Below are 22,879 nucleotides of genomic sequence, written 5' to 3' on the forward strand. Positions count from 1 at the left end.
TACCCCTCCAGGTGAAGTAGTCGTCTTCTTGTCAATGCTTCACAAAAGCAGAGGAGATTTTTAACCATTTCATATTTATCATGACGAAATCTACACGAACGCAATTGGTCTCAAACTCAACTGATCTGAGCCTAATAATGAAATTACATGATAAGTCACCAAATTTTTTACCCCTAAGACATTTTGATAGATGTTTTCACATTTTTAGGTAGAAAATAAATGTTTAATCTTAGATTTTTACATTTTTAGGTTTGATTTTACTTCTATATTTCGTTAAGAGGAAGTTCATACAAAAGTTATGAGGAGTTAAGTTCATACAAAAAAGTGTTTAATTTTTTAAACAACTCCCAGCTACTCTAGCAGCACCTTAGGATATTATACCTTTAAATAAAATGTGATCCTTATTATAACAAATATTTTAATTTTTGTTTTTATCACATATTATTTAAGTAGGCATATTAAATATTCAATATTAATCATATGCTACATGAATGTATAAAATATAATGTTAATAATATTTTAGTATACATACATACATTCATTCATATATATTTTATACAAATATATGTACATATATAATAAAAATATGAAAATACACAAACATCGTATCTAAACAATTGTTATGTTTATAAGCAATTCAAAAACCCTATAATACAGAGTAGTATTTGAAAAGTTTATACCTTATATGTATACATTAAGTATATATTTAATTTTATAATATATAAAACTAACCAACCAACCATTATCATACCACTATAAGTATAATATTATCCTGGAATATTTATCATTAAATCGTCCTTTAGAGTATAATAATAATGTTAAATAATTTTAAATTTTCTTTTGTATTTTTATTATTATAAATGTTCTTTTTCTTGTTTTTCTTCTTCTTATTATTTTTGTTATTATTTTATTTGTTGGGGAAAACCCTTTTAAAATTTTTTGAATAAATACCATAATCTCTGCCCCACTAATTTTTATATATAGTATCTAATCTACATACACTTATACTATTAACTATGTTTTCTTTATAAAAAATAATTATACGTGCGTATAAATTAAGAAACTTGGATTATATATGTAAATATATTTTATACATATAAATATATGTACATAAAAATAGCTAATATACACAAATTATATATACGTATTTATATTACTAATATATTCAAGTGTATGTATTTAAAATCAAAATTAAATATATTTATATGTATATAAAATTATAACTTAAATACAATATAGAAAATAAAGAAAATAATAATGTATAACTACAAATATATATATGTATATATATATATAAGTATGAATATATAATATTCAAATATATGAAAATTTATAGTTTAAAGCGATATTTAAACCAAAAAAATTTTCTGCACTAAACTGGCTATAGGTAATATTTATAATTATATTTTACGTAAAAGCAAAACTTGGTATTCAAAATAAGCATATATGCAACTATTACAAGACTATGGGACCGGATTATAAAGATTGCGCCAATCAAAATTTACTGAAAATGCTTTAAAATAAAAAAAAAAAATCGATACCACCAAAAACAAAAAAATTTGTTAAAAATGTTTTAGAAATTTTAATTTTAAAATGCAAACGGAGCAAGGGTAATATGAACTTGATGCCCTTCAAAAAAAAATAGTTAAGATATTTTATTAAGATTTTCTTAAAAGAAGTCAACAAATTATAAAATTGTGTTCCTAATATCTATATTTTAGTTTCTATTTTACCATCCGAAATTTTCTTTAATCTCGGTTTAAGACTAGCAAGTTTGATTCAATATTTTAAAACATTTTTACGTGGTGCATATAAATAACTACTATGGGTGAACGTTGCATATTCCTGATTTCAATTATTAAGTATATATATTGAAGAATTACAAACACGAAATCATGCAAGTATAAAGTGAAATATTCATATATACACACATATAAATACGTTATAAGTATGTATGAACTTCATTTACCTATGATATTAGTATGGAAATTTTAATTTTATATAACGGTTAACGGCATATTTACGATAAGTATATTTTTTTATAGAATATACGTTGAAATGCATACGTTTATATAAATGTACTGTACATATGTACTCATATAATGTTATCCTTTTTTAATGCATATAGAATTTCGATTTGAAGTGAAATATATACAAACACAACTATAATTATATAATTTATAAGAATTTTGTGAAAATTTCTATTGAGCAAAATTATATTGAATAGTGAGTGAGAAGGTTTAAAAACACAATAATGTTATTTCAAAACAAAATATATATATATATATATGTTCATATCATAGGTACATAGCTTAATATACATATGTTATACTTACACTTAAATATATATAAATAAATAATAACGGTTTTTGAAATTTTGTATATAACTAAAAATATTGTTTTTGTTTTCTTTCACTATAAATAAGCATATATGTATACACTTACTTACAAGTAGATATAATAATTTATACATCAATTTAGATATTTTGTATAACATATGGATATACTAGTATAACAGATACAAGTACATATGTACGTATACATACGTTATGTTTATAACAAACATTCAAAGAAAATAGCACCCAAAAATTAAATGTTTGTTTTTTTTGTTTAAGGGTAAGTATAACTTGAATAACAATGATTAAATATACCAAATTCTATATTCATATAAGTATATATAAAAGTTTATTTTATAAAATTATCAAAATTTATACAAATACACACCTATACTTATATAAGTATATATATATATTCAATTTATCTGTAGAATAATGTATAAAATACTTGTATGATGTAAATAAAGATTTATAGGCATATAGTGATGGTTTTAAATTATTTGATTATCAGGACATTTTAAAATGACTGGCGTATATTTTATATAATATAAAATATGATTATATTTTGTGAACATACTTACAATGAATTCTACGAAATATGAAAATCAATAAAATTTACTTAAATTTTTTATAAAGCCACACCCAAAATATACATAGTATGTACTTATTAAAATAATATATAAGTGAATAGTAATTATATTTCTAATTAATATCCAAATTTTTTAACTATTTAAAGAAAAAAAAATCCTTTTAAAAAATAACAATCAATTATTTTTCAATGATAACGGGGTAAAAGAAAAATATCCTTATGGGTTTTCTTTTTAATTCATTTTTTTTATTAGCACATTTCAAAAAAAAAAAAAAATTTGAAAAAAGTGCTTAATTCTTCACTCTGTCCGTATGTCCGTCCGTCCGTGAATCCGTTTACAGAACTTTTTCACCCTTGAAGATAGAAAGTTGAAATTTCATATATACATAGAAACTTATATTCGTAAAAAAAAAATTTAACCTACCTTCCCCCTCTAAAAATTATAGCTCTCAAAAATTTTAAAATTGCCATTTTTTTAATTATTTATAAATGTGTTTTAAATTCTGCAGACGCAGAAAAATATTAGTCGGTTTCTGCTTTCGCAGCATGTCATATTTGAGCTTTAAGAAAGCAAAATGGCCGATAAAATTTACCATTATTTAAAATCCGTTTTTTTCCAAATTTCTGATGTCATTTTTCTTCTAAACAGCAAGTGGTAGAAGTCTGAAATTTTAGCAGGTTTTAGAAACTAATAAATAGTTCATTTCGTTGGAAGAATATTTTTTTTTATACCTCCACCCCTCTCAAATTATCGGCTCTCGAATTTTGTAAAATTCGAGTTTTTCTACGGAATAAATACGGAAAGCTAACAGGAAATGACATGCCAACAATTAATATAATTATTTTTCTTAACTGATAAAATTAGCCCTTGCATTGGAGCATTATGTTAAAATCTCCTTAACGTTTTTTTTGTTCTATTCCAAAGATTGCATAAATGCACACATGCAATAATGCTAAATGTATGCAATATTTGAAATTTTTTCGTATGTGAATGAAAATAATTCTAATAATGTAGTATTTTGACTTGTTGAAGAGAAAATTGCTTTATTACAAACCATTGGTTTTATTCAACTTTATTTTTTTAAAGTAATTTTTTATTATCGTATTTTAACCAACAAATTTTATAGTTCAAAAATTTTACATATAACGAAAACAAAAAAAAGGGATATAGAAAAAACAAAATCAAAGTGTTACCGGTAACAAAAAAAAATGCAAAAAAAAAATCCTTTTTTTCCCTTTCTATGTTAAAAACAACAAATTTTCTCATAAATCATAAATTTGTTTCTAAAACAACTGACAGTGCATTAAAAAATTCTACAGACATTGATGACACAATAAAATATTTTAATTAAAGAAAACTAGGCGAAATGTAGTAGCAACATTTGAAAGAATTTATTCAATTTTACAAAATGTTTTCAATAGTCATATCTCACAAGCGTTACGGGAAATACATTTACGTGTATTAGGTTGGAAGTTGTACATTAGAACTTAAATTTTTAAGCTGGAGTGTTAAAAAGTATGCAAAAATTTCAGCTAAATTTTTTGTATCTACGCAGTCCACTCGTTCTAAAATTTCTAAATAAAATTTTGGATTTTTAAAATTTTTAAATTAATAAAAAAAAAATTTCCTGCGGAAGCAAAAAAAAATTGCACTAAATGTCGCACTTCATTACAGCCAGTAATTTCCGAGCGGTCTATATTTTAAGTAAATGCAGAGTGACAATTATTTAAGAACTGAATAATAGGAATCTTCATATACCAAACAGTATAGTTACTATTAAAATATAGTAAGTTGGTCAATATTCGACAATAATATTCGACATTTGGTCAGCACATAATAGGCAGCAAATTGAAGTATGAAAACCTACTTTAAACAATTGGGTACTTATTTTAAGAGAGATATCAAGAGGGAATTAATCTTTATTCCTTAATTTCTAAAAAAATGTAAATTTGATTCTTAATTGAGATTTCTGGAATTCATTTTCCCTGAAAAATTGGTTAGTTTCGTTCTCAAACAGAACTAAAATATTTAACTTATACATTAGAATTTACGTAAATTATTTCTTGAATATGGCTAAAAAAGTAAAATGAGAAGATAACTATTTCAATTTTTTTTTGTTTAAAAATAAATATCTATAACTACATCATGTTACACGCATTTCAGAGAAATAAAAAATGAATAATATTATTAAAAAAAAGTTATGCGAGCAATAATGATTAAATTGAACTAGTAGTTAAATCAGTTAAGAAGTTTAAGTTAAATTTTTGGCAGAGAGTTATGATTATCTTTTTGTGAATTTTATTTAATATAGTTAATGATTTCGTAGAAATAACAATCGATTTTCAATTAAACTTTTACTAAATTTGAAAAGAGAAACTTGGAAATGACAAGTCGTAACAAAAATGAAGTTACTCAAATAAAATGAAAGCATTCATTTCATTCCATATTTAATAATAATTTTTGTAACAATCAGTAGTGCATATACTAATGATGAGGCAATAGTCTCGGAACGGGTCTAGCTTTAGAACAACATTTAAAAATATAAAAATTGTAAACATTTAGAACGCATAAGTTTAGTAAATAAATTTTCCACTAAAAACTTCTATATTTCAAACTCTTTAAATGTCGAAAAAGAGTCGACAAATATTAAACAAATATTTTAAAATGCGTTTATCAAGCAGAAATAAACAGTTGAAGTTAAAGACAAGTTCGTGTTGTACAGAGTAAGTACGAGATAGAGAAGGTAGACTGCAAAAATGAAATACTTCAAAATTTTATTAAAGACTTGCAAAATTGTTGGTTTTGAAAAATAATAATTTTCAAAAGTCAATCACTAACACTCTCTTTTACATTTTTCATACTGACCAAAAAAATTGAAAGTTTTTGCATTTTCGAAACACAACATTTTTTTTGATTGCATTGACTGATCGAAAAAACAACCTTTTTTTAAATCTATTGGGTTACAAGATAACCTTTATCACTAAAAATCTTTGTTACCTTTTCAACTTTTACTGTTTATTCGCAAGCTGCTCAGTTTATTTCCAAGTTGGGAATAAAAAAAATATCAAAAAAAAATTAATTTTAAGTGCGTTTTAATTGTATTTTGTACAATTGTTTAATTATATGAATTAGGAATTACGGAAAGCACTGTTATTTAAAAAAAATATTTTTTTTATTTTTAAAGTAAAAAAAATCCTCTCTTTTTATCCTGAGAATGGAGTCGCCGCAGAAAATCCAACATAAAACTTACATTTAAACATGTGGATTTAATTTTAAATTTAAAATAAAAGCTATGAATAAAGTTAATGAAAAAAAAAACTTTGTGAGAGGCAAATGCTAAAAATTTTGATGTACATATGTGCTCATGGAAGTAAACAAAATTTCGGTCCTATTTATATGTACATAAATATTTCAAAATAAAAATACATCCCTGTATATTTATAACATTAGATACGCAATGCATTCGTATAGCTAAACATCACAGTTATCTATAAATTAAAAGTATGTAAGTACGTATAGCAAATGAATATGAAATTTAAAAATTTTAAACTATTCAAATTATATAAGTATACAATATACATAGATGTATGTAAAAATTATTTATGTTGAAAACGTGCATAACAATAATTATATAGATGTGAATTTTATCAGCTGATTTTTTATTTTGCGATTTATACATATTTACATACAAATACAAACAGACATTCTTTGAAAATACTTAAATTTACATTTTTATTGATAGACCTCGTAAATTTCTTTTAAAAAATGCGCTATTAGGTAAATTTACATATACGTACGTATTGCATATATAATTTTGAATTCAAATTATTAAACAGCAGAATTATGAATTCTGAACAGCTTACATACTCATACAAGTATCTACAATATGTTTGCAATTTAAAATTGAAAAAAAAAATATTCCACTGATTAATTTAAATAATAAAGAATTTAAATATAAATTTAAGACATTACAAAATAGAAACATTTTATATACATAAGTATTATTTAAATATTTAAATATGCCCAATTGGAATGAATTTTAAATATAAATACATAAGTATAAGAGAATGATAATTTGATTTAGTTATTTTATAAAATATTCAAGATTTACTCATAAATTTTACTGTTATTTTAGTATCATTGTATTTTTATATTTCAAATAGTAAATTTTAAAAATATAAAATGATAATGTATCCTGCTGTAATGCAAGAGCTGTTTAACAGTTTAGATCCTATATTATGAAAACAAAAATGTTTTATACTTTCATTTTCTAAACATCATGACAGGAGGTGACTAGAAATATAATATCTAACATTTAGGTTGCTTTTAAAACTATTATTTACTATAATTTGAACTAGAATTACATGATAACTTCAATAATTTTATGAAGGCATTGAACAGTCTTGTAGGTTTGTTGAACTGCAGTTGTTTTAAAACTCTTAATTTCAGTGCATATACATTGTGATTATTAGATAGATTTATTATATTTATACATACTTATAGTAGGTACCAACATAAAATATCACAATTTTATTTAATTATAACAAAATAGTTTTCTTTTAAAATAAAATGTTGACAATAAATTGTTATAGTTTTTATAACACAATTCCAGTTGGATACTAAAAATTTAATTAAATACAATCAAACATTATCCAAATTAAGTTTACATTGTATAATTTTTGGTTTTATTTAAAATGACTGAAACCTAAGCACAAAAAGTATAATTTTGAAGCGTTATAGGAAATCGGTTAGTCCTAAAAGGTACCACAAAAAAAAATCAAGTACCTATGTACCTACCTACTTGTTTGAATAAAAAAATTAATAAAACCTTTTATAATTTCTTATAATAAACGACAATCTCCAATATTTTGTTTAGAAAGACAGAAATATTTTATACATTCATAGATTGTAAATATTTAAACTGAAAACACAAAATGTAAATAAGAATAATACGAGTAGAGCATGCAAAAAGAATAGAATTTTGTGAAAATAATTTGAATTACACTAATTTATATTAAAATATAAATGAATTTTAAGCAGTTTTTATCTAAACATTTCATTTTATGAAAATAAATTAAGCATCACAGGATTTTTAAGACATAAATATTGATTTGGAGCACAGAATTTCATTTGACATAATCAAAAATGAGCCCTTTTATAAAATAAATGTAGAAGCTTCATACTGTATTTAATTTTCAGGTAGCTGTTGGGAAGCAAGTTGAGTGAATATTATACATTCACATTGACGAAAAATATCAAGCAAAACTAGTCGTTTTTTACAATTTGAATTGGCAGAATCTGGTTTATTTTAAAAAATCACGTCCTTTACAATAATAAGCATACAAAATTTAGTTGTTTTATTTTGAAAAGTGAAATTTGACTAAAAAGTTTGGAATTTTCGCCTTATGTAGGTGTCAACTATCTACCTAAGTAAATGTGTCTACTGAAAAGGAATGTAACCAAATTAGAAAATTTCAATAAGTGCCTACCATTTAGATTAATATGTAGGTTACTGCTAGTTTCGACAAAATTTTCTCAATTAATAGTTTCGGTGTTATTTGCTAATTGTATTATTACCTACAATTAATTGAAAAGTTTTCACACCATTTCTTTGGAAAAATATTCATACTAACATGAATGTAATTAACGCAAAATAAGATAAGATAGAAAGGTATATAAAGGTATATTAAACATTTTATGAAATTTTAGTTTAAACATATTTTTGAAATGTAAACAAAACATTTTATCTTCATTCTATCTTAATTTTCCAAAGATTATAGTTTCCAAAAAATCATCTTATAAACCAAAAATACTTGCATGTCACAAGAACTAAAATTTATTTCATCCTTAGGACTGTGCTTTAACTTAAAAAAAAATAAGAATTTAGAGTTACAATTTTGCTGCAAATTATAAACAATAATAACAAAAACAAAATAAATAATAATAATAACGATAACAAAACTTTGAATTACATACAAATGAGTTAAGATAAAGAATTTTAAAGTTGCTAAGTTTATTTTAATTGAAAAATATCAATAAGAATAAAAAATATAAACTAAAAACACGTGCTTTTTATTAGAATAAAAAAAAAAACTTAAGAAATGAGGCAGATTTTATCGACCACTCTTTATAGAAGGTAAGGTACGCGATTATGTTAAAATTTTGTTAATACATACTTAAATTTCTTAACACTTTAGACCAAAGACCAAATAAAATATAAAAAAAAAATATATGGATATAAAATATATATATATATATATATATATACATATATATTTATAAGGAAATGTCAAAAAAAAAAAGTAATAATTTTTGCAAATTCACGTAACATTGTTTATAAAAATTTCAATATTTAATGGAATTTTGAAAATATAATTAATATTTATCAACAATACATGAATATGCATAATTATTAACCACTTAATATCTTAATTTTGATTAAATATTGAATTCTTTAAAATTTTTTTTTTTGTAAAACTTCACTCTAAACACAAAATCATAATAAGTAAGCTCTGTAATTTCAGGCAAAATAAATTTTCTTCAGCGCTTATAATATTGGAAAAATATTATTTTTGAGTAATATTTTCAAAATTTATCTTACCATTATTAAATTTATATAAAAATATTTAAATAAACTCTAGAAATTTAAAATTTTTTTAATTTATAATAAAAATTTCTGTAATTTTCTTTTTTTTGTAATTTTTTGACGTTTATACAAATTGAAATTAACAAACGCGCTGCTTGTTCAATTCCAATATGGTGTCAGAATTTTTTTTCACTATAGAGACTTCAAGTTATTTTGTGTATGTACGATGTTTTTTCAGTAGTCACTAAAGAATATTATTAATTCACAATTTTTTATTTTAAATAAATTTATAAATGTCACAATTTGGTTTTTATTTTTAATTATAAAATATTTATGATTTTTTAAAATATTTTTTTTTTTTTGTTTTAAACACGTTTATTTTATACCAAATACGTTTTAATAATCATAATATTACCACCACTTCTCCTTTAGAATGGAGAGAATAAACTGAAAAACTGATTTCAATTCTATTCAATTTCAATAAATTGTGCTGATCCATAGTCTGATATAACAATAACAAGGCCTACTATAGTTTTGATGTTTAAAATATGATGTCATTGGGAAGAAATATGTTTTTTTTTTATAAGTTAAATAGTTTCTCATGTAAGCTTGTTTTCGTCTTTTGGTTTTCTTAAAATACAAAGAAAGAAAAATTGAAATTAATTGTGAAGTATGTTAATATAATTACAGAAATCAAGAAAAATAACAGGCACATACAACTGTATGTGCATATTATGTACTTATGTATTTTTTATTTCGCTTTCTTTTACTATCTTTATTACATTTCAAAACGAAAAAAGTTTAGTTATATTATGTAAGTTAAATGAAACATTAGAAAAAGTGACGAAGTTATTTGAAAAGAATTTTGAAATTTCCGAACAATTGCAATGTTTCTTGTAAAAACATAACCAAAGCGAGAAACGGCAACGGCGGACGATTTCTGTTGTTTACCCAGAACAATAATGGAACGGTATAATCAATTTTAAAATATTTTGCATATGTCACATACTGATGAAAACAAATAATGTAAAAAAAAACATTAGGTTATTGTGCTGCTGGCGGTTCGGTATGCGTATCGAAACGGTAATGCTCCTTGATTTGAGGCTGTTCCATTTAATACTATATGATTTCCGATATTTCGTCGCAGAAAATTGCTCTTTTTCTGTTTCCAACTTAACACAATTATTTGAGAAAAAAATATTTTGACATTTTAAAGAGTAATTTGCTTTTCAGAACCTTATGTTGTTCGATTTTCATTTACACGTCGTATGTACATATATTATGATCTTACATGCAATAAGGGATACCAGTTTGCATAAAAACTCATAAAGCCGTAACGGAAACAAAATAACAAAAGTTTTAAAGGTAAATTAATTTAATCAAATTCAACTGCATTTTAAAATTGCCTTAATGCAGATTCAAATGGCTTTAAAAAAATATAACTAGGGCTGGCCTGCTAGGACTAGGAATATTTTGAAAATTTGATATGGATCTGATAATATTCTAACTTAAAAACTACACTTATTAAAATTTAAAATTATTGTCGACATTTTTTCTGTTAGTGCAATAATATCTTAACAAAATTTGGAAATCTATTAAATTTCTAATAAACACCAATATTTTGTGGATGAGTTTAACAAAATACATACAAAAATGAAATAAAATTGCATTAGGTTACAACTTTACACTTGACTTTTTATTTTTCACAATAATTTAATACTATAATACAATATTTATAGCCTTTTTTAATGATCATAATAATTTTCTAAATACAAGATGTTTCAACATTTTTTTCTATCATATTTTCGAAAAAAAATCCACATTCATAATTCGAATAGATTTCAACTTTTAACAATATTTAAAAAAGTTTCACAAGCTTCTTCAAAACTTTCTACTATATAATAATGTCTGTATTTAATTTTAATTTTTTCTTTTAATAATTATGTTTTTGTAAATGTATTCAAAAAAATTTTTTTTCCCTTGAAAATTAAAATTTTTAAAAAAGAAAATAAAATATTTTATAAAAAATTTGTGCTTTTTAAAAATTTGAATACATATGTACATATTTATAAAAAATTGGAAAACTTATTTTATTATTTTGTTTTACAGTCAAAAGAATTATTATACAATAATTTCATATAATATTTTTTCTCTCATTATTTTGAATAAAATACTAATAAAAAAAATTATTTAAAATAAATGATTATTAGTAACATTTTTTATGATTACTTAAAAAATGAATTTTAAAATAACATTCATTTTTAAATGCTTGAATTGTTTTTTTCTTTTTGAAAACATGTAATACTTACGCAATTATATGTAATATTTAAATATACATATTTATTTTATTTTTATTATATATATTATAATAAAATATATATTTCTGTGGAAAAAAAGGAATTATCATTAAAGCGAAACTTTAGCGAAAAATTAAATAGCTATTCCTTAATTGTTTTCAATGTACAAATCTATGTCCGAAATGACTTTGGTGTAATTATGATTTGTTTTGGTTAAGTTACTAGAAGAATACCTACTCGCTGAAGTTTGAAATGAATAATTCAAAATATGGTTTAACCACTAAAATATAAACTTTTCGTTAAATATTTACAACATAATTAGCTGAAAGAGCAAAATTTGCTCTAAGCATTTTTTCTAATATCAAGACTTTTAAATTTTATCCAAAATCTTTTTATATAATCTAGGAATAATGAACAAAAATTACTAAGTCTTAAATAACTAAATATAAAAATTTTAAATAAAAACCTTTATAAATTTTAGATTGCAAAATTTGTTTAAAACAATTTGAAAAAAGTGACAAAGTGGAATTTGTTTCTAAATGAATAAAAATTATTTTAAAAAGGGCTAATCTCGAATTGTATAAAATGTATAAAAATAAAAGAAGAATTGCAATCACATTTAGAGTAAACTCCACAAGTGAGGTGTAGTCTTGCTATCAATTCATAGAAATTAAAACAAAAGAGGATGAATAATTTAAAATTAGCAATAATCAACTTTAACGATTATTCCTTTTTATCACATATACATATGTATATATGCATATATATATATATATATATATATATATATATATATATATATATATATATATATATATATATATATATATATATATATATATATATATATATATATATATATATATATATATATATATATATATATATATATATATATATATATATATATATATATATAAATGTACATATATATTTATATATATATACAAATATATTTGTATATATATGTATATATATAAATATGTAGATATTTATGGTATATATTTAAATACATAATTCATATATACTTCTTTGAGTTATAAATTTCAAAGATAATTTATATTTTAATACAATGTTATTATTTTTTGGCTATAGAAGAACAGCTTGTGATTGAATTACATTTGATATTGATGCAAATATAATTATTTTTCATGTAATTTATAAGTGAAGTTTTTATTGCAAGAAGTAATTTTATATACAACATGAAAGTAATTATCCGAAACTTAAATAAATGTTTTTAATATTTATATTAATATCAAATATTAAATAATTTTTTTTTTGGAGGCTTACAAAATTAAAAGCCATACTTATTTAACATTATATTTAAGTTTCGTCATAGGTAAGGTATTTGTTTTATGAAGTACCTTACTAATATTTTTTAATAATCTTAAACAAAAAAAAAATTATTGTGCAAAATTAGTAACTATTAAAATTTAGATTCTTTTTCATGAAATAGGAGTTTTATATATTTTGATTAATTTTTTTAAGATTAAATTTATTATGATTCTTATTCTAATACAATATTTCTGAATAATTTAAATTCTTGTTTACAGTTTTACAGTTTACTTGTTTTTACTTAAAAAGTATTTTTTAACATACAGGCTACGTACTTATCACAGCTAAACACTAAACATATATTTTTTTTTATATGTGTGTATGTATGTACATATACTTATACAATGATTTATATATACATATATATGTATAGAGTGATTAATGTATTAATATAACTACTATAAGCTTTAATATTTTTTTTTTTAATATAATTGCGAGCTATTATTAGTTTTGTTTGAGTTCTAGGGGGCCAATGGAATTAGAAAAGCATTTTATTTTGTCTAAAGCCATTTTGAAAATTGTTTTATTTATATAATTTCATTATAAAATAATTTGAGTTTACGATAAAATTTGTAACAAAAACAAAAATGGTTGGTTATATTTTACAATTTCCTGAAAATTATATTAGTTTCCTGCAAAAAATAAATTGTTATACTAGACATACTAGTTAAAATTTCAGAAAAACTTTACTTTTATTTTACTTTTTAGTTTTATATTTACTACGTTTAGTTTTGCGTTTACTACGTTTAGGTGTAGAAACTTTATTCATATTTTAATGTCTTGTGTATTTAGTTTTTTATTTAATTTCTCGAATTAATTTTATTCAATTTAATTTTATCCAATTATCATTATTTTCCATATTTGAATAAGATTTTTTTTTAAATTTTAAAAATTTATAGTGTTCGTTCTTTTCCTTAAATTTTCAATTTTATGAATACCATTTATTGTAAAAATCTTTTAAAAATAAATTTCTCAAAAGTTAATTTTTTAAAATACAATACGTAATTAGAATTTTAGAATTTTTGGAATGTCATAAAAAAATATCAAATTCGTATTATTCTCAAAATTTAAAAACATTAACTTTACTTTTATTTTTTATTTTTTTTTTAACAAAATTTATTACTTTGATTTTTTTATGTGTCATTATTTTGAACGATGGGTGTTAAATACAATTTGTGTAGAAACTATGAAAATTGAAATGAAAGTTTGTATTAAAGTAAGTAAGTTTATATTTTAATTAAAAAGATAGTCAAACTCAACTAATTTCAGTGTTGAAAATTTTATAAATTTTTTTTTAAATAAAATCGAAAAGAAAATATTAATAAAATTTGCAAAAATTTATTCGAATAAATAGCCTATCTATTGTTGATATAACTTTACGCTCTCATATCTTTCTTTTTTAAATATTCATTTAAAACAGTTTTAATGTTTTTAAGTCTTTTTTTCAATAATTTCTTTTTGTTTTTGCTAAAATGAATATAATGTAGTTGTCTTATTTATTGCATAATACAATTAAAATTTTATTTGGCTAATTAAATAATTTAATCCTATTCTGATTATATGATTAATTTTGTGTGCCTTTTGTTATTAACTCATCCTATGTTATTTATTTATTTCGTTTTATTTTCCTTTATATTTCCTTCTTTTTTTATGCCTATATAATTTTGTACTTCATGAAAATAAGCATGTAAAATTTATGCTTAGCCACTACTTTCTTAATAGTCATCTATTCTGTAGTATTCTTTTCCAATTTTATTGTTTTTCGCAAATGACTAGAAATTAAATTTTCATTTGGTAAAAATGGATTATCGGGAGTCTCTGGTGACAAATTGTTATTTTTTGATTTTGTTTCAATTTTCAAGGAAGTTGGAAAGAAAACCTATAAAGAAATAACAGAAGTATAAAGATTTTTTTTCATTATTATATAGATTTCGTATATACATACCTTTAGGGCGCCTTTAAGCATCAAATAAAACCAATATAATTGGGGGAAAAATAAAATCGCAATGCTGATTTGACATCCTCTTGGTAATTCCATTATTGCCTAAAAATTTTATATACGTTTTATATTATGTTTCTAAACAAAATTCCAAATATTTTTAGTATGTGTATGAAAAGATTATCTTACTTCGGACATCGACTTATTAACAACTGTACTATACCAATGAAAAACGTAAGGCCACATAAAAACTCTACATATGAAAAATGATATAAGCATCGCAAATCCATTAAATATGTACAATTTTGAGTTTTTCATTCCAAGTTTACTTAAAATTCCTCTCAAAGATACAAAGGGTGTAGAAAATTCCATCATATATATAAAACTATAAATGCAAACACCTCCACCACGGATATACTAAAAGTAAATATAAAAATTAAAGTACATATGTACATATATATAATAAAAATTTTATATGTATGTAAAAAATATACCACAATGACTAAAAATCCAAAAGTTCCGATAAATATATGATGCATTATCATTAGAGGATTTTTAAAAACATAATTTAAAAAATCAGATATTTGATTGCGTTTTGGAATTGAATCTATTATATCTTCACTTAATTCAAAATCTTCATAAAATTCTTTTGAATTAAAATCGTTTGTACTTTTGTCATATAGACCATTGTTGTGCTGATTATTTAAATAATTAATATTATTTATTTTTCTTGAAGACATTTCAGAATTTTTATTTGTTATTTGTGATTTTATTGTTGTGCGTGATGATAAATTCATTAATTTTAATTTGTCCGTTAATTTTTGCTTATGAACTTTGTACATTGACCAAATATCATACATAAAATATGCTGTTCCAAACCAAGCATATGCTTCCATAACACAATGTGATGCATATAAAAATGATTTGCTACAAGTTGATTTGCAAACAATTAAACCAGCTAGAAATGAAAATGTTGCCTGTATTGCTGAAACAATTCTTTAAAAACGAATATTTAAATTAAATTAATTTTAATAACTAATATTTAAAATATGTATTTCTAAATTTACTTATTAGTAATGTCCATAGCATCAGATACCATTAAACGATATTTCCTACGAAACATTATACCTTGAGGTGTTTCAATCAAATATTTGTTAAAGAAATCTGTTAGTGATATGAAATACAAGAATCCTAACGATGTTATAAATAATCCTCGCTGTATAGAAATTCTATCTGAGGATGATTGTAATTGTAATAAACTACCACATGCTAATGATATTGAACCAATTGAACAGGCCAAAGATAAATAACATCCTCGTCTTAATCGACTTCTAGACATCATTAATTTTTTCTTTGTTTTTATGTTTTTTTTTTTAAAGTCTGATGAAATATTTTATCTAAATATATTTTAACAAATATGTAGCCTTATGGTAATCACTTAATTTCATGTACAGTTCAAAAATTTTCTATCGCAATTGTCCTAAAAGAAAAGAAAAAAAATTAAATTTAAATTCTCAATTTAGACATAAAAATGATCAAGTTAATTTTCACACTATGTAGATATGTATATATGTAAGTAGTGGCATTGTATATTTAAAATACAATGCGTTGCAAGACTTATTGTAAATATAAATTGTTTTAATTTTCATCTATTTTTAAATGAAAACAATAATTTAAACTTACTACTAACTTAATTATATATGTAATTGCTTTGCAATTTCAATTGCAAAATACTTTAAAATTTACAATTTCGCTTGTCATAGGATAGTGAGTAGGTATAATAGAACTAAACAATAAATAAAGCATTCTTTCATCCAATATTATTTTACTTACACTTTCCAAACTAATTGTTATTTTGCTTACAATGAAACGATTTAGGTACCTACAGCTACCTAATGCTATTTTTTTTGTAAAAAATTATATTATTAAAATATTTTTGTATAAAATCTCTGAGTGCACAAGTACTGAAGGCATATTATTTATGTATAATATACCTACATATATAAATAACAAATTATTTTGTATTCTGATCTACTGTTTACTGATTATCAAGAAAGAAGAAAATATTTATGTATATAGGTATTCTCAAATCAAGTTTGTGAAAAAATTTTCTGCTGGCAGAAAATTTTAATGAACTTTAATGGTTTTTATATAAGTATTAAAAAAATAAAATTTATTGCTTATATTTAATGAATTATAATAGCAAGGAACCGTTCAAATGGAAAAAGAAAAACGTTTTGTTAGTTCATTGAATATAAAAAAATAAGTATACATATAAAAAAATAAACATATTGTAGCTAACTAAACACTTTTTGAAGGTTAAATATTTCATATTTCTGTTATACTAATTATTTAAACTAACAATCAAAATCAATTTGAAAATTTATTTAAAAGATCGAAATTTTTGATTTGATATACATATGTGTGTATTATAGTATTTAATTTAAATGTTCATATAAATATATATTCATATATGTACTGATATTATTTGTATAAACAGTAATAGAAAGAATCCTACGTAATAAATATTATGTATTATAAGGTAGCCTATATTTATAGAGATAGGTGGGTAGGTAAGTACTTAATTTTTTCAACATATGATTGCTATGTGTTCTAGAAAATAGTATAGACATAAAATTTTTCTATCTTTGTCTTAATTTATATTTTTTATTGTCAAATGAAACAAAAAAATAATTAGTGTCTCTTAACCATTATTTTTTTTATCGCAGATATACGCAAATTACAAAATTATTTGTTTATAGGTACTTGTCTATTATCTTGTGAATTTGTATAAGGTTTTTGATAACTTTCAACGTTATTAGAAATTTTGTGCTAATAGGGCTTTTTTTTTAAAATGCGTCTTTAAAATTGTACTTTGAAATTATAAAATAAAATTGAGATTTTAATAAAAATGTAAAGGAAATTACAAATTAAAATATTTTAAATATTTAATTGTGTCACATTTATTTTGAATTTTTTAATCTCTTATTTTAATTTATTAGAAAATTAGCACAATAAAATAATGTACATATATTAAAGAATAAAACAATGTTTGTTAATAGAAATAGAAAATATTAAAAAAAAAAATAAGAAATGGGTCAAGGATCTAGTTTTTTAATTAGAATTCAAATTGTATAATAATATGAAATATGTGTGATCTAAGAATATTCCAATTATGAGAAATACTTGGAATATTCTTAGATCATTGTGTGAAAACTTTCTTTTTGGAAAAGAAAAAAATCAATTAAATATTATAAATGATATCATGCAGTGATGCAAACTACACCCTAATTTTTTCGCGTTATAAAACAATATATGGATAAATATTTATAAATGTACAAGTATATATTATATATAATGAATATTGTCTTAAAAATTTTTTTCTTTATTACAACGATTACAGTACAAAAAGCACTATAATTTATACGATTTATAATAAATACAAATGCTCTTTCACTTACATAAAATAATTTGTCTTTTTTTTTGAACTCCCAATTTTGATTTTATGCAATATTAAATATTTTCATTTTTATTTTTCAGTTCCTTTTTTTTTTTGGAAATGAGGAGAAGACAATGAATAAATGCGTTTTATTTGCAAAAATTTAATAAAAATTAGTTCTTAAAATTAATTAAATTTCTCAACAAAGAAATTTTTTTCTTTTTAAATTCAAAATGCAGTCTGATAATTGCAAATTTGCGATTTTGACTGTTGTTTTGAGCTGGTTCACAGAAAAAAATTAGTCTTAAATCAAAATTGACATTTCAAGAAGTCATAAATATCAATGAGTACTGCCATAATTGAAGAACTCCGTTTGTTCCAGATTTAAAAAAAACAATGTCAATATTAAAAAATGGCTAAATTATTTGAGGGTCTCAGAAGCAGAGTGACGTAAGCCACATTTAAAAAAAAATTTTTTTTTTTTGCTGCAATCGGTTACGTACATCTTCTAAAATCAGTAATATTAGTTTCCAGTTTTCAAAATAGCTTTTTTCCTATTAATTTTTAATTAAAAATTTAATTTTTCACAAAAGTACTTTTGCTTTTGTAAAAATTTTCTGATTTTGTGAAAATTTTTTGATTTTTCAAAAGCAAAGTGGCATAACCGACATTGTGGCTTGCGCCACTCTGCTTCTGAACCCCTCATTTATGAAATACATAAATTTATAATTGAAATGATGTTCACTTTATTTTTTTTTTTCCAATCAATTTACTGAGTTATTAATTGACAACGTCAACAAATATCTTGATATTAATACAACTTATTAAAAAATTCAATAATAATTTTTGTTGAAAAAATAACTCACTCTTAGAGACAAAACTTATTAAATTTTAATAAACTGAGTGAAAATTTAATAAGATCTTGTAAAGCGATGTAGAGATTAATATTTCATTTTGTTCTTAAACATGGATACATTAGTTTTTAAATTTTAAGCTCAGCTTAATTTCGAGACGAACAAAATTTTCTTTTAATAGTTAATTTCATTGTCTGAAATAAGCTGAGTGGAATATTTTTTTACATTTTATTTAACATTTTTTGACGAAAAATAGTATGTATATTATTGAATTAAGTATGTAAGCTAATAATATAAATAATTAATGTTTTAAAAAAAGCTTCCGCACTAAAGTTGAATTTGTTTTAAATTTTTTGAGACGAAGAAAAAAGTTGCAAAAAAAATTAAGAGATTGAGACAACAAATTTTCAAATTTTCATACAAAATATAGCACCTCGTTGTGAAACCGATGTTTCGATTAATCGAGCTTAATTATTTTATTGTGGATTGATAAAAACATGTTCATCATGAAATGGAAAGTAACAATGAAACTATGAAAATTCTACGCTGCCTTTTTAGGCCAGACCCTAAGACTTTTTTCATTGCTAGGTTAAGTGTTATCAGAAGATGTATTTGTTTGATTATATTTCAAAAATGACAGTAATTTAATTGAAAGCAAAATCCGTTGTCAATTAATTATGTCAATTGTCAAAATAGATTAAAAAAATGAATCTGAATTTTCGTGTCTGCAAAAAATTCTATTTGACTAAATTAAACACGGCTAAAAATTAAGCAAATAAAATTATATACTTTAAGGGGCGATAAAATATTATTTCGAAACTGTGTAAATGCATGTCGTTAATAAAATTTTTATGTGAATTGAATTATCGGTATCAAAGATTAGACTTGTACCACTGATCTAACACAATAACATTCCGAAAAATGCCCATTGCAGATATTTTAAAAAAGGCTTCTGAGTATATTTTAGGAAATGATAAATTAAAGAAAAAGGTTGAAAATGTTAGCAGTTCCATAGAGGAAAACGAAGTGATCTTTTGTAAAAACAACGTTTGTGTTCATCCGCAAGCTCCTTTTAGTGAAGATGTAGATGTGCTGCACTGCCCAGGATATGTTATTTTAAATACCAAAACATTTGTTGATCAACATAACGGAGCCAAAAGATCCACGCTATTATTTACATGGATTCCTAATTCCACCCTTAAAAAATGCCAATCATTAGAAAATGAAAAAAATCAATCAAATTATTCTACTTACAACAATCAAAAAAACAATAAAAAATCTGAGGAATTGGTGGTATCCGAGAGAAATTCTATAAAAAACGGGTCAATCACTAGAATTATATGTAACAATACTAATCCTTTTATAGAACCATATTATGTCCCACCAACTATAACTTCAACTCAAAGTGTTGATGAATGTACAAGTTACTCAAATGCTGATGGTGGATATGAAAGTACGGATGACATAGCTGAATTTAATAGAAAAAGTAGAAGCTGTGAAAATGTTCAGGTACCATTTGATAACAATGAAAAAGAGCTTACTGGCAATTCAGAAACTTCAGAGGATATGTATAGAACTGAGGCACAAGAACTTCAACCATTATTAAGTAACAATCGGCAAAATATAAGATGTCATTCAAATCCTTTTAATTCAAAGCGAAAAATCACAGTTAATATAACAATTGCAAATCCCTGCATTGAAAACATACATACGCCTCTAAACGAAATAGATATAGCGAGGTACAAAAAACTATGCGCTACTCCGTTAGATGCTATAAATGAAGATAATTCCATTGATCATTATTCAGATGTTATGGATTTGAAATATAATTCTTCTTCAGAAAGTTCAAGTACATCTCCGGCTTCTATTCAAAAAAATTATTTTAAATGTAAAAGATTTTCGATTGATTTAAGTCAAATGAGATCCCTGCGTTTGTTTTTTAATGATGAACGTTGTACTTCTGGACATTTTGTTATTACCTCACGGGAGAACCAATTAAAAGTATTACATTTTCATTACGGTGGCTTAGATCATTTAGCACAGGTGCTGCATCAATGGCACTGTATATTGCATAATGTAAAGTTGGTGTCAGGCCAGGATCAGGAAGATTCAAACTTATTTTACAAACAATTTTTAGTTTGTCGCCCTGAAATAAAACAACTAGAATTACATCCAGACGAAGGAAAAGTAAATAAAATTACTACAGATAGTTTTTATGGAATCATTTTGAACGAAAAAGGGCAAATAGAAGATGAAGTGTTTTTGAGAAAAAGCATTTTCTTTGGAGGATTAGAGAAATGTTTACGTAAAACTGTTTGGCCTTTTCTTTTACACTGCTATCTATTCAGTTCAACTTTTGAAGATCGCGCACATTTGGCTAATATTCGTATGCAAGAATATGAAGAAATTTGTCGACGACGAAATTACACGATGTCACCTGAAGAACAGGCTCAATTTTGGCGAGCAGTCCAATGCGTTATTGAGAAAGACATTATCGAAACTGAACATCGTAATCCTTCGTATTTAGAAAACGATAAAGTTAGTTTAGAGAAAATGAAAAATATTTTATTAAATTATGCGTATTATAGCAATGGAAAATATACTCAAGGAATGAGTGATCTTCTCGCACCAATATTGGTTGAAATAAACAACGAATCTGAAGCATTTTGGTGTTTTGTTGGTCTTATGCAGAAGCCAATTTTTGCTGTACGATCATTTCAAGAAGACGAAATTAAGAAAAATATTAAATACTTAAGGGAATTAATTCGAATTATGCTTCCTAGATTTAACGATTATTTAAAGGAGCACTGTGATGATAATGAACTTTTGTTCTGTCACCGATGGCTGTTACAATATTTTAAAAGGGAATTCACCGAATCAATCGTTATTCAAATGTGGGAAGCATGTTGGTCTAATTATCTTACCGATTTTTTCCATTTATTTTTATGCCTATCTATAACAGCGGTTTACGCTGAAGATGTTATTTCTCAAAATTTAAACTCTAATGAAATGATATTACATTTTCACTCTTTGGCAATGTATATGGATGGTGAACTTATTCTAAGAAAGGCAAGAGGATTACTACATCATTATCGACAATTATCGAAAATTCCATGCACTCTTTCTGGCTTATGTAAAAGATGTGGTCCAGGAATTTGGGATTCAGCTCATCAACCGGCAGTTGAATGTATTGGTCATGTTGAAGAAGAAAAATGCGCCTTAGCTGTTGATTAAAATTATAGATGCTAAAAATTATTTAAAGTTCTGAAGCACTGAGGTTCTAATATGTAGAAGAGTAATTTATTAAAATATACCTAATTACATTCTTGAAATAGAAAAAATTTACAGTGCAGCTTAGTTTAAAGTAAATAATATAAAATATTCATTCACGCATTTTAAAATGATTATCCTACAAAATTCTAGTCATTCTTCATAATATTGTGTATAATTATATGTTACTGTTTTCGTGATTGTTTCAAATGATGCAAATTCCATTTAATTTT

General features: G+C 23.2%; 3 protein-coding genes across 4 annotated transcripts in view; 1 reads left to right on the forward strand and 2 right to left on the reverse strand.

The window, feature by feature from the left end:
* Positions 1-9,932, reverse strand: part of LOC129612701 (protein strawberry notch) — a 42,192-nt gene extending 32,260 nt beyond the window's left edge. For both annotated transcript variants that reach the window (XM_055530269.1, XM_055533532.1), the window contains exon 1: positions 9,528-9,932. In XM_055530269.1, the coding sequence (XP_055386244.1) occupies positions 9,528-9,530 (3 nt within the window). In that variant the 5' untranslated portion in view covers positions 9,531-9,932. The remainder of the gene's footprint in view (positions 1-9,527) is intronic.
* Positions 9,933-14,347: 4,415 nt separating this feature from the next.
* On the reverse strand, positions 14,348-18,784 carry LOC129614035 (uncharacterized). The gene is made up of 6 exons (XM_055528447.1): positions 18,545-18,784; positions 16,151-16,563; positions 15,578-16,079; positions 15,273-15,500; positions 15,090-15,188; positions 14,348-15,023 (listed from the first exon to the last, which is right to left on the reverse strand). The coding sequence occupies exons 2-6, from the start codon at positions 16,423-16,425 to the stop codon at positions 14,871-14,873; spliced, it is 1,257 nt and encodes a 418-aa protein (XP_055384422.1). The 5' UTR covers positions 16,426-16,563; positions 18,545-18,784; the 3' UTR covers positions 14,348-14,870.
* Positions 18,785-20,073: 1,289 nt separating this feature from the next.
* LOC129605343 (TBC1 domain family member 16) lies at positions 20,074-22,610 on the forward strand. Its single transcript, XM_055515081.1, has one exon. It carries the CDS (start codon positions 20,298-20,300, stop codon positions 22,608-22,610), a length of 2,313 nt encoding a protein of 770 aa, XP_055371056.1. The 5' UTR covers positions 20,074-20,297.
* Positions 22,611-22,879: the final 269 nt, after the last annotated feature.

This window comes from Condylostylus longicornis, unplaced genomic scaffold (assembly GCF_029603195.1).
Source record: "Condylostylus longicornis isolate FDR11 unplaced genomic scaffold, ASM2960319v2 ptg000001l, whole genome shotgun sequence".
Classification (NCBI taxonomy): Eukaryota; Metazoa; Arthropoda; class Insecta; order Diptera; family Dolichopodidae; genus Condylostylus; species Condylostylus longicornis.

What these genes read in the sequence shown, in the direction of transcription:
- LOC129605343 (XM_055515081.1), top strand. Translation starts at nt 20,298, where the DNA reads ATGCCCATTGCAGATATTTTAAAAAAGGCTTCTGAGTATATTTTAGGA.
- LOC129614035 (XM_055528447.1), bottom strand. Translation starts at nt 16,425, where the DNA reads ATGATGTCTAGAAGTCGATTAAGACGAGGATGTTATTTATCTTTGGCC. An exon ending in GCTATGGACATTACTAATAA is followed by an intron (nt 16,080 to 16,150) that starts GTAAATTTAGAA and finishes TCGTTTTTAAAG; the next exon opens with AATTGTTTCAGCAATACAGG. An exon ending in TTAATAAGTCGATGTCCGAA is followed by an intron (nt 15,189 to 15,272) that starts GTAAGATAATCT and finishes TAAAATTTTTAG; the next exon opens with GCAATAATGGAATTACCAAG.